At 40.8% G+C, this 17060-nt stretch overlaps 1 protein-coding gene across 6 annotated transcripts in view; it reads left to right on the plus strand.

Moving 5' to 3' along the window:
* plcb4a (phospholipase C, beta 4a) overlaps positions 1–17060 on the plus strand; it is a 399841-nt gene that overhangs the window by 210467 nt on the left and 172314 nt on the right. For all 6 annotated transcript variants that reach the window (XM_067989437.1, XM_067989441.1, XM_067989442.1 and 3 more), the window contains one exon: positions 12298–12395. In XM_067989437.1, coding sequence (XP_067845538.1) covers positions 12312–12395 — 84 coding nt within the window. In that variant the 5' untranslated portion in view covers positions 12298–12311. The remainder of the gene's footprint in view (positions 1–12297; positions 12396–17060) is intronic.

Here is a 17060-nt window from a genome sequence, read left to right on the forward strand (position 1 = left end):
ACTGCTGACCATTAGAGATGGTGCTATAGGGTAGCATCGGAGACAACTCTTCTTGCAACTACCTCACCTTCACTACAGCAGCCATCAAATGGGGTGGGTGTTGTATTCCTTTGTAACTTGCCTGCAGAAAGATAGATGACAAATGGTGTCCAACTTAGTATTGCTGGGGATTCTGTGAGCTGTTGGAGTGTCTCAGATTTTTGAAGAATAGAGAGATGCTGGGATAACTTTCAACTTGGGCCGGAGCGTAAAACTGGTGACATCGAATCGGCCGCCCATTATACACCCCGCCCAATTTTCCATGGTGTATAATAAGCAGAACAGGTCTGAAAGCAGGTCATCGACCTGAAACGTTAACACTCTTTTTCTCTCTCCACAGATGCTGCCTGACCTGCTGAGTATTTCCAGCATTTTCTGTTTTTATTTCAGAAAGGCTGAGTATATGGTGATGAAACCTTGCATGTTTTCCATTCCTTTAAGGGCTCAGTTGGTTAACAGCCGAGTCATTCACACCAGAAAGATTCCAGACTTGATCCCAAGTCTGAGCTGAGTTATCCAGTCTTGGCTGGGATGATGGTAGGGGGAGCTACACTTGGCCTCAGTGTCCCTGTGCTTGAGAGGGAATTGTTGATCACTATCCAGTGACCCTTGCTAGAAGTGTTGCATGTGTTTGTTGTCAATTGAGGGCGCGATCGGACATGGCTGTGATGCCTGCCATAGTTCAATAATTTGCCATTCACACAAACAAACAATGGACATGTGGCTCGAGTGGCTTGGTCAGTCAAAGAGTTGCAATGACATTGTGGTAATACCCAAAATCAAATAGATTAGTTGGCCAATCGCACATTGCTATTTATGGGAATTGCTGTGCACAAATTGGCTGCCACGTTTGCCTACATACTGACTTCAAAAGTAATTATTGGCTGCAAAGCACTTTGGGATCTCTTGAGCGTGTGAAAAGTGCTACAAAAATGTAAATTCTTTCTTTACCATCCCCCCCCCCCCCGATTGGACCATTGTTCTCTTTTGAGCAACAAAGATAATGTGGGATTTTAACTTGGAAAATTTTAAATAACAGTTATGGAATTTTTTTTATGTCATATTTTGTGGCTTAGTATGTAAGGGAGGTTACAGAGCAGCATAGTAAGACCCATGGGAAATATTTCCCTCCCTGCCTTCACAGCTGGGGGCAATAGCACATTGAACATGGAGAAAAAAATACTGAGAAAGTATAAGTTCGTTAAAAAATAGCAATGTAAAAAATGAAGCTGCTTTTAGCTATTTACTAGTATGGGGATTAAAAATATAATCACATGAGCCTTTCTGCAATTTATTTAGGTACTTGCAGAATTTTAATTAAATCATTGGCTGTTTATTGTATATTTGAAGATATTCAAGATACGCAGTGCGGTGAGATGGGGCCGTAGAGGCAGCAGAGAACTGGGAAAGTTTTTCTCACAGTTATACTATAATTGTCCAGGATTCCAGGGTTACGCCCTGCATCCAGCAATTTGATCTTTATCACACATCAGGACAGGCCAGTTTAAAGGGAGAGACATGTAGATATTGCACGTTTTCGTTATATATAGGGAGTGATTAAGTTAGTATCCATTACAGTGAAGTGGAAGAGACCTTTTTTAAATCCTGAAACAAAGGTCAGAGACATTCACAATTTCACCACCTGTTTCAAGAAGTTGACAGCAAAGGGGGGGGAAGAAAACTTTCATTCTAAAATTTACAGTAAGTGGAAAAAGTATCCACAATACATGTTCTAATTTAAACAAAATGATTACAAATCTTTATTGTTGCATAAGTATTATTGCCTACACCCTTGCTTGCCTCACTTTTTCACTATCCTGAACATTTTATCTTTATTTTTCTTTACTAATTTTCTGCCCGTACTCATCCTCTTCAAAATACAGTGGCTCAACTGATGTTTCACCTTTGAACCAGGAGAGTGAATGTTGGCATTCTATTTGGCCATGGTGGATATGAAGCCTTAGCATTACCCTGTCTGCACCCAACATCCAGATGTGAACTTCTGGCAAGGATTACTGACTGGTGATCAGGAGCTTTAGACCCTGATGAGTTCTTCCTTTCCTTGGTCAGGAATGCTGAGGCCAGTTAGAGCTGCCCTGGCTGAGATCAACTAACTCAGTCTAGAACTTCCTTGTCCACAGGCTTAGTACCACATCACACAGTGCGTTTACGCAACGATATATCAGTTTTGTGTTTTGTTTTATATTCTAAATAGGTTTTTGTTTTATTATAATCCTTTTTTAAAGCTGATTTTCAGCTCGTGTGATCATATCAATTTCTGATCCCTCTTTGTGTTGAACCAAGGAAGTCTGTTAATGAATGAGTACAATGTTTGGCGATTCATAAAGCAAAAGGAATGGGTAATTCAGTCGGCTGAATATCAACTTGGAACCAGATGGATTTCAGTCCAATTCAATTTGGGTCCAAAGTTCATTTAGTTTTTCATCCTTGGATAAAATGAGTACATTATGGGAAGTAAACGGCATACTGCCATGCTGTTTCAGTGTCACTTGGCTATCCACTGATTAAATGATGACCTGTATTCCATTCAATAGCAAACAACAACTTGAATTTATATAGTGCTATTAGAACAACATCCCAAACGGAGCAGCCAGTTTGTGCACAGCAAGATTCCACAAACAGAAATGAAATACATTACCAAAATCTATTATGGTGTTGTTGATTGAGGGATTAATATCGACCAGAACACCTTCGATGCTATTCTTTGAATACTGCTGTGGGATTTTTTAGATCCACCTGAAAGGGCAGATGGGGCCTCGGTTTAACATCTCATCCAAAAGAGGGCACCTCCCTGGGTTCTGCACTGAAGTGGACTCAAATCTCTGGAGTTTAGCTTGAACCCATGACCTTCTGACTCAGAGGCAAGAGTGTGATCACTGAGCCATGTCTGACACCAAGAATTGGAATATAAATATACTTTGACAGAAGAGTAAAAAAGCACATTTAGGACTAAAAAAAGAACAAAGTAAAAAAAGAGAGAGAACCTGATATGAGTGCGAGAGAGGACACAGGGTTCTGTGATTTTAAATTGTCATAAAAACTTGATGTATTAAATATACCATAAAACTACTTCTTGGTGAAATTGTGTTTGCCATAATAAAACTTCACATCAGAAAATTCACGGTATTGTGAACTGACTAATCGAGCATTAGAGTGTGACAGTTTGAAAGCCAGTAGGCAGCAACTACAAACTGGCTTACATTAAACAGTCAGTTCAACTTGAAATTTCTGCTTTTTCACCAGAACAATAAATTACAAAAATTGTGGAAAACTTTTATTTGGGAATGAAATATTGCTGCCAGTGTTGAGAAATATGCTTGCAGTACTACAGCATAGTCACATACTAGACATTGCTTATGTTTTTTGGTATGGTAATAGGAGTCGAGATTAATGCAATTGGCAGTTAGTTTACATTGAGGTTAGGGAATTTAGACTGTTAATAGCCGTTTGGGTGTGTTTGTGTGCGCACAAATCAGCTGAATGGCTGAAAAGCAGTGACATCAAACAAATAGTCTACTTGTGGAGTAAAAAGAATTGTAATCAGTGAACTGTTTGGAATATTCTTCAGAAGACATCGCAGACTTGCGCGTGACACTGACCGGTGTGTGCACAGCCTTGGAGAGCTGCCCACTACTGAGCCGTGAAAGACTAGACCGCTGAAAAGAGCTGTGTTGAGAGAGATCTGAGGAGAAGGAAGGGCTGCAAAGAAGTTGCTGCTTGGAGACACTTGGACTGTGAGAGGCACAGGATAGTTTTTTTTGTTGATGCTGAAGGGTGATTGTCACCATTGGCATTCATTTCCAATAGTGTTTATCAATAAGTGATGGCATGATGTAATTTGCTTTACAGCATAATTTTATTTCAAGACATCATTTTATTGCAAAATTGATGTCTGGCTATTCTGGGTACTTTTGCTAGGTGGCCTGCAAAAAAAAGAGGGGAGTGGAGAGGGGTTGAGAACACTATAGACTGACTGAGGTAAGCCGGATATTTGAGGAATGGTGAGTGCAGTATGTGGCACATTGTCACTTTACTGCATCTCTGGGTATCTTGTATTCAGAAATAGCTGTGTTTGATGTCTTATACCAGTAATGCTATATACAATTGCTGCTCAGACCAGAGTCATGGCATAATAGTTTTATAGATTTTAATCATTCATCAGAGTCCCGTTATGCTAACCTCCTTTGTGTTTACTTCCTGATGACATTAATGATTACTAAAAAAAGACATGAAATGAAGATGCTGACGGTGTAACAGCTGTTACTGACTCCCTAGGTGTGATGCTGCAACCATCCATCTTTTCTTCATCTTTCTCCTCACAGCTGGATAAAGCATTCATTAAGAGAGACTGTTCCCAGAATAAGTTCAGAACAAATTGCTTCAGCCTTTCTTCGTGAATGTGATGCTTGGTTTGAAGGTCTTTTGGACAATTTCTATTGCAATCAAATCTCCTGCAAATGGTTTTTATTGTATTTGAATATGCAGCACTGAGTACAAGTATCCTCGATTAAATTTGAAATTGAAAATAAATATGAAAATAATGCATTTAATAGCATGTTAATACTGTAAAAAAAAATTAACCATTATTTTAATTGCAAAATAATAATTTAGATCACAGTTCATGTTACCACAACCAACTACAGTACTACTGTAGCTGCCTCAGAAAAGCTTCATCTTTCTGCTTGGGTGCTAAAGATAATTTACCAGCTGACTTCTTCCTGCATTGCTCATGAGAGGCCTGGAGCATGGTTTAACTGCTAAAATGGAGTTGTGTGTAACCATGCCTACCCCTTTAAGGCCACTGCTGAGGGTTTCCCTCTCTATGGTGAAAGAAAGAACAAACTTACATTTACATTGTGCTTTGATATGTCCTTAGGATTTCCCAAAGCACTTTACAGCCAATGAATTACTTTTGAAATGCAGTCTCCATTGTTATGTAGGCAAATGCGGCTGTCATTTTACACACACCGAGGCATACTTAGTGGGCTATAAATTGAGCTCCGTCGTGCCCGTTTTGTAGGCGCTACGGGGCCTCCTAAGGACCCAAAATGGCATCCAGAATGCGCACGCATGCTTCTGGCGTGACGTGCATCGGACGCTTTCCTGGTAAAGCCATTTGCGCCTGTGCAGATAACGAAGGCTGGCACCATGTAAAGTAGGGAGAATGTGCAGTAGATTAGTGTGCAACTAATTTAAAGGGACAGATGCGATTTTGGAACTCAACACTCCAGCCAACGCACTGTGTTAACCACGCACAGCTGCACAGGTCGTAGACGGCCTGGAGGACCCCCCCCCACCAGCGCAGTGATGCAGGTGTTTTTGATTAGTTGCTGGATTATTGCTTCTGGCTGCTGATACAATTGTACGTATTTGTTGAAGCTTCCTATACTTGGAGAATTGTAAACAATTTTACAACACCAAGTTATAGTCCAGCAATTTTATTTTAAATTCACAAGCTTTCGGAGGCTTCCTCCTTCCTCAGGTGAACGAAATGAAATCCTCGAAATGAAATCGCATTTATAATTCACAGAACAATGCTTGGTGATTACAGACAGTTTTTTCAACTGCCCGTTGCCAAGGCAATCAGTGTGCAGACAGACAGGTGTTACCTGCAAGGTCTCAGAATATACAAATCACCAAAAAAAACAACAAACAAAAAAAAACAGAGATAGAGAGGTAGAAACATAGAAAAGACAGCAACTGACCCGTTATATTAAAAACAGATAACATTTGTTCGCTGGTGGGGTAACGTGTAGCGTGACATGAACCCAAGATCCCGGTTGAGGCCGTCCTCATGGGTGCGGAACTTGGAGAAAGATGCAATATTATATAGGGAGTGGTCTGGCAGGTCCTGCATTACTGTTGGTGGCATTTAAAACAGTGTGCTGAACAAGGTTTCTGCCAGCCATGGGTGCCTGCTAGGGTTCCTGCTGGGCATCGAACACGACTGGGAGCATGCAGAGAGGCCACGCAGAGCAGGTCAAACTGTGAGGCGAGGGAGGAGGAGGCGTAGGGCACTGAACAGGAGGTCATATCCAATGAGGGCCTTCAGGGACCAACTCCCTTACCTCAACATGAGCGAAGATCAGTGTATCCGACAGCTGCAGTTCATGAAAGGGGTCATGACGGAGATATGTCAACTGCTGCAGCCTCAGAGCAGGGCAAGGACAACATTGCCTGTAGTTATAAAGGTAACCATGGCGCTGAACTTTTGCGGCTCTGGATCCTTTCAGGCCACTGCTGGCGATTGTGTGCAACATCTCGCAGTTTGCAGTGCACTGCTGAAAATAGGAGGTCACTTAGACACTGTACGAGCTGCGCAACAGATTCAAAATGTTCCCTCTTGAAAGAGAGAAGCAGAACAAGCGAGCACGAGGGTTTGCTCACATTGCAGGCTTCCCCGTGGTACAGGGTGTCATACGTGCTCCACGTCTGAACTAGGCCATCTTCATGAACAGAAAGGGATTCCACTCCCTCAATGTGCAGCTGGTGTGCGACCACACACAGTGCCTCATGCAGGTCAGTGCCCGCTACCCTGGCAGCAGTCATGACGTCTTCCTTATGCGGCAGTCCAACGTCCCACCTATCTTTCAACCGGCCCGGCAAGTCAAAGTCTTGCTGCTGGGTGACACGGGCTATCCCCTCATGAGGTGTCTCATGACCCCGGTCAGGAACACACGCACACGCCCAGAGCAGACCTACAATGAGGGCCGTGCAGCCACATGAATCATCATCGAGCACATCGTAGGTGTCCTAAAGCAGTGCTTCCACTGCCTGGACCATTCTGGAGGAGCCCTGCAGTACTCAGCCGAGCGGGTCTCAAGATTCGTCGTTGAATGCTGCATGCTGCACAACCTCGCCATTATGAGAGGACAGCCCTTGCCTCGACCTATCCGGCAAGATCCTGAGCCGACGGAGGAGGAAGTGGAGGAAGAGGCAAGGAGGCAACAAAGTGCAGGGCTCTGCGCACTCACCTTATTCATGAGCGATATCAGTAATCTCACTTACACCGCCCAAGTCACCAACAGTCCTACACTTCTCACCTTTCCTCTCCCACGTGACCATCAAATTGTCCTCCTTATTGGTGGCTTTCAGCTGCCTGGGCCCCAAGCTCTGGAATTCCCTCCCTAAACCTCTCTGCCTCTCTACCTCTCTTTTCTTCTTTGAATCGCTCCTTAAAACCTACCCCTTTGATCAATCATTTAATCACCTGCCCTAATATCTCTATGTGGCTCGGTGTCAAATTTCTTGTTGGATAACGTTCCTGTTGCTAAAGTACAATTCTGCAGGTGATGGCAGTTATCCAGTACCTCATAGAATTAGTCATTTTACTACGTTAAAGGTGCTGTAAAAATGCAAGTTGTTGTAGTAGTACAAACTTTCTTAAGAAGAATGACTAATTCTATGAGGTACTGGATAACTGCCATCACCTGCAGAATTGTACTTTAGCAAGACTCGGCAACTTTAAGGCTAAGTGGGTTAATAGAAAAAAATACTGAGAAGGCAAAAATAATATATAGGGCCTGAAATTCTGTGATTTTTGGGAGGGCCATGGATTGGGTGTCCGACTGTTGAATCTGCACTCTAGTTGAGCCTGTGAGCATTAAATTTACCTGCTAAATGCACTGCATAATACAGTAATGAGCCTCTGCAGACCAAGACAGTCTCAGGTTCTGTGATTTTTTTTTTCCCTGAGGCAAAAGTTGTGTTGTTCTGTTGTAGAATTTGGAATGTAAATTAGCTACACCAGAGTTAAACCTCTGACAATGAATGATGCATACCAAATTCCAGTGGAACTGGGTTCAGGCAGAAGATGTGTTTGTCTCCATAGTGGTGCCAATTTGCAAATGACAGAATAGTGAGGTTAAAACCCGCTGTTCCAGAAATTCTGCCCTTTACAGCAGAATTGTACCTGACTTCAGCCTGTGGAAAAGTTACCTGCCTGACCTGTCAAACCAGTAAGTGGCTGAATTTAGTGGCTTTGACTGTCCACAAACTTTGTCTGAAACATTCGCCTTGACTGAAGCAATTAGAAAAATCTTTTCTCAGCTGTGCTGCTAAGAAAGGATTCTGCAAACTGCCTTTCAGCAGTTTCAGGCAGGGAAATCTTTTGCGTCCCATCCTTCTGGAGCCCTTACCATGAGGTTCACAATGGACATTTCCATATATGTCCTTATAATGGAGGCAGAACAGGAGCAGGAGAAAGAGAATGTGAAAGGCATGCAGGATAAGGCGACACCAAAGGGCCCACAGTACCATTTATATTGTAACTATTTTAAGGCTCCCCAGAAATAATAATTTGTTGAATGCTATCCAGAGAAACATTAGCACATCTGGACAGTCAGATTTAAAATTGTTTGGAGTTCGCTGTTTTATTCACACAGTGATAGACAGAGCTACTTAAATCTCTGACTCAGATTGCAATTTCTTGAACACTGGAGGTTGTTTTCTCGCTATCTACGATTAATACATTAACTATTGAGTTGTGTGAGAGAAAATAGGATTCAATATTGTTCAGAAATTGATGTCAATGGGAAGCTGTCTTCAGTGAGTGACGTCAGCAAGCAATAAAACCGAGACTCGGGGGTCACTGATGTTGTTATGCAGAGGAGTAGCCTGCCAAAAATTGACCCAGTTTTTAAAGTACAAATATATCATCAAATGAACTAGAAGAATTTGTATTGCTGGTCCTATTTACATTGTTCTCTCTCTTTCCCTCTGTACATCCGTACCATTGCAGTTTCTATCTCAGTTTTGTGTACGGGAGACTTTCAGAAACAAACTTCTACAGTCAGATTACCAACACAGCACATTAACTCAGGCAATTGATCTGTTTTTCTTTCCCTCTTCAACTTTCTCCCTTGCCTGAAGGTGCTGACTCCTCTACTGGAGTACAGTTCCATTCGCTGCCCAAGTGAGGATCATTCATCTGTGAGCTTTGAAAATGAGTGCTGACCGGCTGTTTGACCGGGTATTCATTGTTAAGCCTGATCCTGACCTCACTCAACATCCACACTTCCAGCCGGGGTTACTGGATAGTGATCACGAGTGGGAACGCTGCCAATATTCCTCTCCTTAACCCAGTGGCGCCAAGACTAATTGTAATGTCCCTAGAGCTATCCCACTCAGATCATCGAATGCAGCACAAGACTGGGGATTGAACCTGGGACGTTTCTGCACTCTATGACTCAACCTACTCAGTGCATCAACTCACTCAGCCATTGAGAGAACTACACTTGCTGCTCAGACATCACATATATACATTTTGTACCCACTCCCATAGTGGTGCCAATTTGCAAATGACAGGATAGCAATTAGAAAAATCTTTTCTCAATTTTCTGAGCAAGAGAACAGGCCAGGAACTTACTTCCAAGTCTCTGTCAGTGTCTCTTTGCAACCAACCAACGGGAGGCATTAAGGAATGGTCTGGGAGTCACTCATCTCCCATGTTTCTCTCCAATCCTATGAGGATATGCCAATCTTCTACCCACTGCGTCCCACTGATGGCTGACTTAAGACATAGAATGAACAGCATAGAAACAGGCCATTCGGCCTGACAGTTCCATGCTGGTGTTTATGCTCCACACAAACCTCCTCCCATCCTTCTTCATCTAACCCCATCAACATATCCTTCTGTTCCTTTCTCCCTCAAGTGTTTATCTAACCTCCGTTTAAATGCATCTATGCTAGTCGCCTCAACTACTCCTCGTGATAGCGAATTCCACATTCTAACCACTCTCTGGGTAAAGAAGTTTCTCCTGAATTCCCTTTTGGATTTATTAGTGACTATCTTATATTTATGGCCCCTCGTTCTGGTTTCCCCCGCAAGTGGAAACATCTTCTCTACAGCTACCCAATCAAACGCGTTCATAATCTTAAAGACCTCTATCAGGTCACCCTTCAGTCTTCTCTTTTCTCGAGAAAAGCGCCACAGCCTGCTCAATCTTTCCTGATAACCTCTCAGTTCTGGTATCATCCTAGTAAATCTTTTTTGCACCTCCTCCAGTGCCTCTATATCCTTTTTATAATATGGGGACCAGAACAGTTCAGAGTACTCCAAGTGTCGTCTAACCAAGGTTCTATACAACTTTAACATAACTTCCTTGCTTTTCAATTCTATCCCTCTAGAAATGAACCCCAGTGCTTGGTTTGCTTTTTTATGGCCTTATTAACCTGCGTCGCTACTTTTAGTGATTTGTGTACCCGTACCCCCAGATCCCATTTAGACTATTATTTTCCAAGCAGTATGTGGCATCCTTATTCTTCCTACCAAAATGTACCACCTCACACTTATCTATACTGAAACTCATTTGCCAATTACACACTCATTCTGCAAGTTTATTAATGTCTTCCTGTATTTTGTCATATTTAAGCTAATTGGCCTATAGTTTTCTGGACTTGTTCTATCTCCCTTTTTAAATGCAGGAATCACATTAGCTGTCCGCCAGTCCTCTGACACTATTCCCTTTTCGAACACATTTTTATATATATACAACAGTGCCTCTGCTATCTCTTCCCTAACTCCTTTTAATATGCACGGATGCAATCCACCTAGACCAGGGGTTTAATCCTCTCTAAGTTTGATAAGTTTATCAATTATCTCCGCCCCCCCCCCCCACCTTTTCCATCTTAAATGTCTTTATATCTTTTTTGATCTCTTCTTCTAATGTCATGCCCACCATGTTAGTCTCCCTGGTAAATGCTGAGGCAAAGTAACTATTTAATAGTTCTGCCATTTTGCTGTCATTACCTATGAGTTTATCATGTGTATCCCTTAGTGGCACTATCCCTATCCCGAATTTTCTTTTGTTATTTATGTGTCTGTAGAATACTTCTCTTATATTCCTTGATAAAGACAGGGAGGTTAATGTGTAGGGAATCAGGATGAAAATCTGCATTCCACCAGTCCATGTTGTAGCTCAGTGCACTGCACTACTACACTCTTAAGTATATTATGACACCATCGCTTTACTTTGCATTACTTACATTGAGATGAGTTTTCCGGTCAATTGTTTAACATAAGTTGTTGGACAGTACTACTGACCTGTAATACTCAGGCTGCATACATGCCAACCTAGAAAACTAGCAAAAGCTGACCATTAGCTTCAAAAAAGCTGCCTTCTCAAAAATGGCCCCGAATATAAGTCTGTACAATGTGAAAATAAGTATTTTCATTGAAAGTGTAGTGGGACATAGTTTGTTAGTTAGATGTAGTTACTCCAACATTATTTCATTTGTTTCCATTTGTGGGGATATCCAAAACTAGAGGTCATAAATATAAATTAAACGCTAATAAATCCAATAGGGAATTCAGGAGAAACTTCTTTACTCAAGAATGTGGAACGTGCTCCTACAAGGAGTAGTTGAGGCAAATAACATAGTTGCATTTAAGGGGAAGCTAGATAAGCACGTGAGGGAGAAAGGAATAGAAGGATATGCTGATAGGGTTAGATGAAGTAAGGAGGGAGGAGGCTCATATGGAGCAGTTGGGCCGAATGGTCTATTTCTGTGCTGTACTTTCGATGTAACTCGACGTATTTGGGGGAAAAAAAACTTAAGTACATAGTAGCTGAAGTGAGATTCAAGTGTTGAAGGCATAAGATTTATTTTCTGGAAAGTTTTGGGTTAATTAATTGGTTTATTTTCCATTTTGGAATCGACAATGAACATGCACATTGCACTTTTTCGTCTGAACAGGAAGGAACTTATGCTTGATTTTATTGAAAACTACTCTCTCTTTGCCACTTGGGAATGAATTATTCTTCTTTCTATTTTTCTTTCTCCCAGTAGCAGCAGATAATCTATTAGTAGGAGAAAAAGGATTTAATTAATTTTCCTTTTAGAGAAAAAAAAATTACCTAAAAGCAAATAGGGGATTTGAACTTGCTCTTGTCGACCATAGGACCATTGCAGTCAGGGCTGTAGGCATCAAACTCAGAATTGTACACAGTCTTTCCAAATTATTAATGAGTTATTTCAGCTCTTGCTAACAAGTAATTGACTGCAGTTTTCAGGTTGCAAACAATTAATATGAGGGTTACAAGAGACAGTGAGAGGGTGTTGTAACGTCTGTAACTGGCAAGGTCAGCATTATTTGATCATGCTCAGGCTAACAGTATGATAGATCCAAAAAAATTGGAGAAGGCATTTGTATAATGTGATTATTCAAAACATAAGTTAAAGCTGGTTTGCTGAATGTTTTTCAGTATTAATTAGCCTTTTTGTTTTTTTTTTCAGGTTTCTGGATCACGATGGCAAAAGCATATGAGTTTATGTGGCAGAAGCCTGTTCCGGCTTTCATGCAAGAAGGGGCTGTTTTTGACAGATTTGAAGAGGTAAGTGACTTATATTAAAAGTAAGTGCCCTTTTTCAACATAATTAACATAATTAGATTCCATTTTAAACTTCAGCCTTTGACTACAACCATCACAAACAGCAGAAACAAATTTCCTTCTGATGGTTTTGCCTTATTATACCACAGAACTCGTCGGCTGCATGCTATCCGCACTGTTACGGCAACACATCGAAATTGCCCCCGTTGATGCAAAAGAAACGTGCTAATACTGAGGCTCTGTTTGCATTTTCTGAATCATGTTTTGTCCAACTCTGAAGCATCATTGTACTGCTGCCCCAGTTACATGACAAAACCAAACCTAATCTAGTGTTATAGCAATGTGTCAGTTATTCCTGTCTCACAAAGAAACAGAGTGGGAAGTTTCCTACCTCTGTTGCTTGGTGTAGCAAAATCATAAAACCTGTTCTTTATAAACACACTTGCTGATTTCATTACACCTCGCACATCAAGGCAATCTGCCCTCCATGTTACTTAAAGGTAGAGTAATGGTAAATGAGACTGTATTCTCAATGGGTTTATTTTTGGATTAAGCCCTGCTGAAGCAGCCATGCAGAAGTCAAAATGAAATTTATTACCAGCAAATTTGTATGATGTTCATTGAACATATGATTCTTCTGTGCTTGAAAAACTGATGTGCACCTTGAAAAATTCTGGGGCAACAGCCATGCCAGCACAATCGGCGAGCTGAGATTACACGAGTGCACAGTAAATGAGAAAATCAGTATGTTGAAGTGATTATAAACATCATGCCTTACTCTTAAAGCTGCCCTACAACAGGCCAGTATCTCACAGGTGTTGACACTGTAGTGCTTGCCATAAATGGCAAATGAGAAGTTGGTATAGCTGGAGAGTAAACATGATCCATCCGTATCCAAGAAAGCAAAGAGAAGCCAGAGGACTGGTCCAATATAGATCTGTTAAGCTTTTTAGTAACAGGATAAGCTACATGGGAGGCTTGGCCCTTCTGCTCAACAAATTGTTGCAGCAACTTAAATCTAATACAGGGGGTGCCTGTCATTCCTGATGGAAAATGCTTTCTGGAGATCAAGGTCCATAACAGTCAATTTTAATATATGCACTTGAAATAGATTAAGTAACCAGGTTAAAATCTAAAATTTCAAAACAACAATTCTCCTTAAAAGAGCTAATAGGGATGAGCCCATGTCTTTGTCGACTATCTTGAAAATGGGAGGTAAACTGGCATTGCAATACAGATCAGGAGTAATCTGCATCTCCAAGCAGCAGAAACCATGAACTTGTCCAGTGAAAAGTAAACAAATCATAAACTGCAGTAAGAGCCCCTGATTGGTTATAATTGATCTATACACTGATAAATGGCCAAACCAGTGCACACAGTCCAGAACATGCTAAATAGGTGAGGAGCTAACCTGGCATGATTGTAAAAGTAAGCTTTAGTCAGCTAATTTACATGTTCCACTTTAGAACCCAGAAGAGAATCTCATTCATTAGTAGATAAATGTTTGAAAAAGAAAAAAAAATTAAAAGGTTATGGGTAAAAGGCAGGGGAATAGGACTAAGTTGATAGCACTTTCAGAGAGCTGGCACAGGTCCAATGTGCTGAATGGCTTCCTTCTTTCCTGGAAAATTCTGCGAGTCTATACCTACCTGGCCTCCTGGAGAGCATCAAAAACCTCATGAGCCCAGTTAATTTAATAGTCAGATTCTAATCGTCAAATCCATTCCTACAATTGAATTTGGGAAGCAAGAGCTTACTGTTTATTAAAGCAAAAGAAATAGTCTTTCCATACAAAACTGGCTTAGTACTCCCAAATAAGGATGGGTGAATGTCCTAGTAGTGCAGTTAAATTCAAAAAAGGAAAATAGATATTCCTAAAAGTCTTCCAGATGCTTTGGAGTCCCAAGAAGGTAGATGTTGAAGTGCCATCTACTAGACTTTCCTGAAAGCTAAAGCACATACAGATTAAGGGTCAATGGCACACAATTTGAAAACCCTGTCAACCTAATTAAGCAGGAACTGATCACAGAGACCAAAGATCCAGGAAGAATCCTAGATTAACATCAGTGTGGTTAGCAGTAAATGTAAATTTTGAGGTAGTCATATTGCATTTGTATTGCACGTTCGCAAAGACAAAGCTCTCATACTCCTGATGTAAAGCAGCAGTCAATTGCAGAGAGGATGAATCGCTGCCAGAAAGTTTGTCTATCCTAGGTTTGAGGACACAGTTAAAATCCATCCATATTGTAGTTGGATAAAAATAAGAAGCTAAAAGAGAAACAAAAGGGGTAACAAGCAGGTTGAACAGACAGGCAGTCACTCAAATGTAATGATCCTGCTTATCTACCGAAGTATGGTTAACCATAAAAGGGCAATTTTGATGAACAAAGTTGGTGACATGCCCCCCACCTCCCCACACCTTAACCTTGCGCATGTGATAAGAGACAAAAATGCTTGACTCACCCACCCAGGACAGAGTTTCTCATATTCTCCCTGGTCAGCTTCTGCAGGAAGACCATCAGTACGTTCCTATTTAAGAAGAGATAGCAATTTAGTGTTGCTTGACTGGGGAATTAAGGCCCTCTATATTAAGAGTAGCTAAATATAACTAATCCACCATGAGTCACATAAAAAAAAGTTGAAAAAAATAATCCATAATACTCAGCCCCTTGAAGGTAATGTAAAAAATAGATTCCAACACTTAAGATATGACCAAGTCAAAGAGACCTATTCCCAGAGCACACCTTAAAAGCATACAAAGCATCCGAATAGTACAGCATAAATGCATTGAAAAACCCAATCCTGCTATGCAGCAAAAATCAATGCCCTAATGAGGCACTGATTCATTATAGAGTAAATTTTTAGCCAGTGCTCTTGGCACAGAGCTTTGCATGTGTGTTCGAATTCCCAATATAGCCTCCCAGAGCACAAAGCTCTGTGTCGGAAGCACTAATGATGGGAAATTTATTCCTATATTAATACTGCACAATACCAATTAATCAGATGGTAATTCATTATTAAAAAGTGCTGTCTTTTGTTCAGCTTGAATAGAGTTATACATTTTAGTGCATGGTGAAGACATGCTGCCAAAGTCATTCACATCAAACATGCTACCTCCAAAAATGTGAAAGGGGGTTGGGGCCTCTGTATCCCCAACCCACAGGTGGGATGGATAAAGTCCATTGTTCCTGTCCAGTGCCAGGGTGGGGGCTTTGCAGAAAAAATGTCCCCTTAGTCAAAATATCACAATGCTGAGAAATGTAACAGTAGAACAGGTAGTAATGATTTAGTTGGGAGCACAATTAAATCATTATTACCTATTGTTCTATTGTTACACCTTTACTTATTTATCTTTATCCAATTTTATATTTGTACCATAGGAAGATAGGAACAGGCCATTTAGCCCCTCGAGCCTGTTCCGCCATTCATTGAGTTCATGGCTGGTCTGTGACCTAACTCCATATACCTGCCCTCGCCCCATATCCCTTAATATCAACTAGAATGCAAACATTCTGGATATACTGATAACCAATTGTTCCCTGAGATTTCCTTTCTTTGCCTCTGTAACTCTCATACTTTTGGCAATACCTTCTCTTCTTTCATCTCTTCTCTATTTCTTCTCCTTGACTACTTTTCTCTCCCCTATTTTTTTCTCTCAGCACGAGTTGCAGATTTTAATATCACTAACTACAGCATTATAAACACGTCCACTTGCCTGATAATGTCCTCAGATATTGAATATTATTTTTAAAAATTGCTTTATAACTGTCAAAAGGTCCCAAAGAATGTATGTAATATTCTGTGCAACAGATAATATTTTGTATATGTAAGACCAATAGTGCTTTCAGATCTCCATTACAAATTCCTGTGAATTTTAAATGTAAAGCACTCTATTGATTCATATTAACATTTTTCTACTGATCAGGTCACTTCTATTGCCTATCTCTCTAACAGTAATTCTACAGAGATCTTATCTGGTACAAGAGGTATTTCAATCTCTGCTTTCACTGAATACCCTAAAAGCTCGATCACATACAAACCAAATCATCATTCAGAGCTTATGTATGAATCATCTCATTTTCTACCAAAGTACAATGCACGCTATCTGGTTCATTTGTGAACAAGGAAAATCAGGGTTTCGGCAGTGAAGTACGTTTTACAAGACAGATTTTCAGGTTCTAAACATTTGAGTATCACTGGTCTGCACTGAGTTAACTAATCAGAGCGAGGGATACTGTAATTGGGCCACTACAGTTGATGTAGAGTGGGCGGTGTTCTTATTCCTGATTGTTTTTCAGTGACCCCCTACTGGAAGGTGTGCAAATACTGGGTGAGAATCAGAAAGGGCTCACAGTAGCTGCTTTTGATTTGTGAGACTTGTGTTTGTGTGAGATGTACATTGCATCATCTTATCATTTGGCTTCCTATGATGTTCCTATAGTGTGTCCCAGTGCAATTCTTTTCAGTCAAATTTTCCTGATGAGTGACAAGTTCTTAAAATTGCACTGTCCAGATATTAGCATATGAACCATTAACAAGTTCATATGAAATTCCTTTCTCCTCCATGTCAAAAGTGGTCTTAAGCAGGTTAGCGGCTCAGTAAAGAAAGCAAAGAAAAGAATTTCATGTGAGCACATTAAGTGTTCGTATGCTAATAGTCATATAGTA

The sequence above is a fragment of the Heptranchias perlo genome, chromosome 8 (assembly GCF_035084215.1).
Source record: "Heptranchias perlo isolate sHepPer1 chromosome 8, sHepPer1.hap1, whole genome shotgun sequence".
Taxonomy (NCBI): domain Eukaryota; kingdom Metazoa; phylum Chordata; class Chondrichthyes; order Hexanchiformes; family Hexanchidae; genus Heptranchias; species Heptranchias perlo.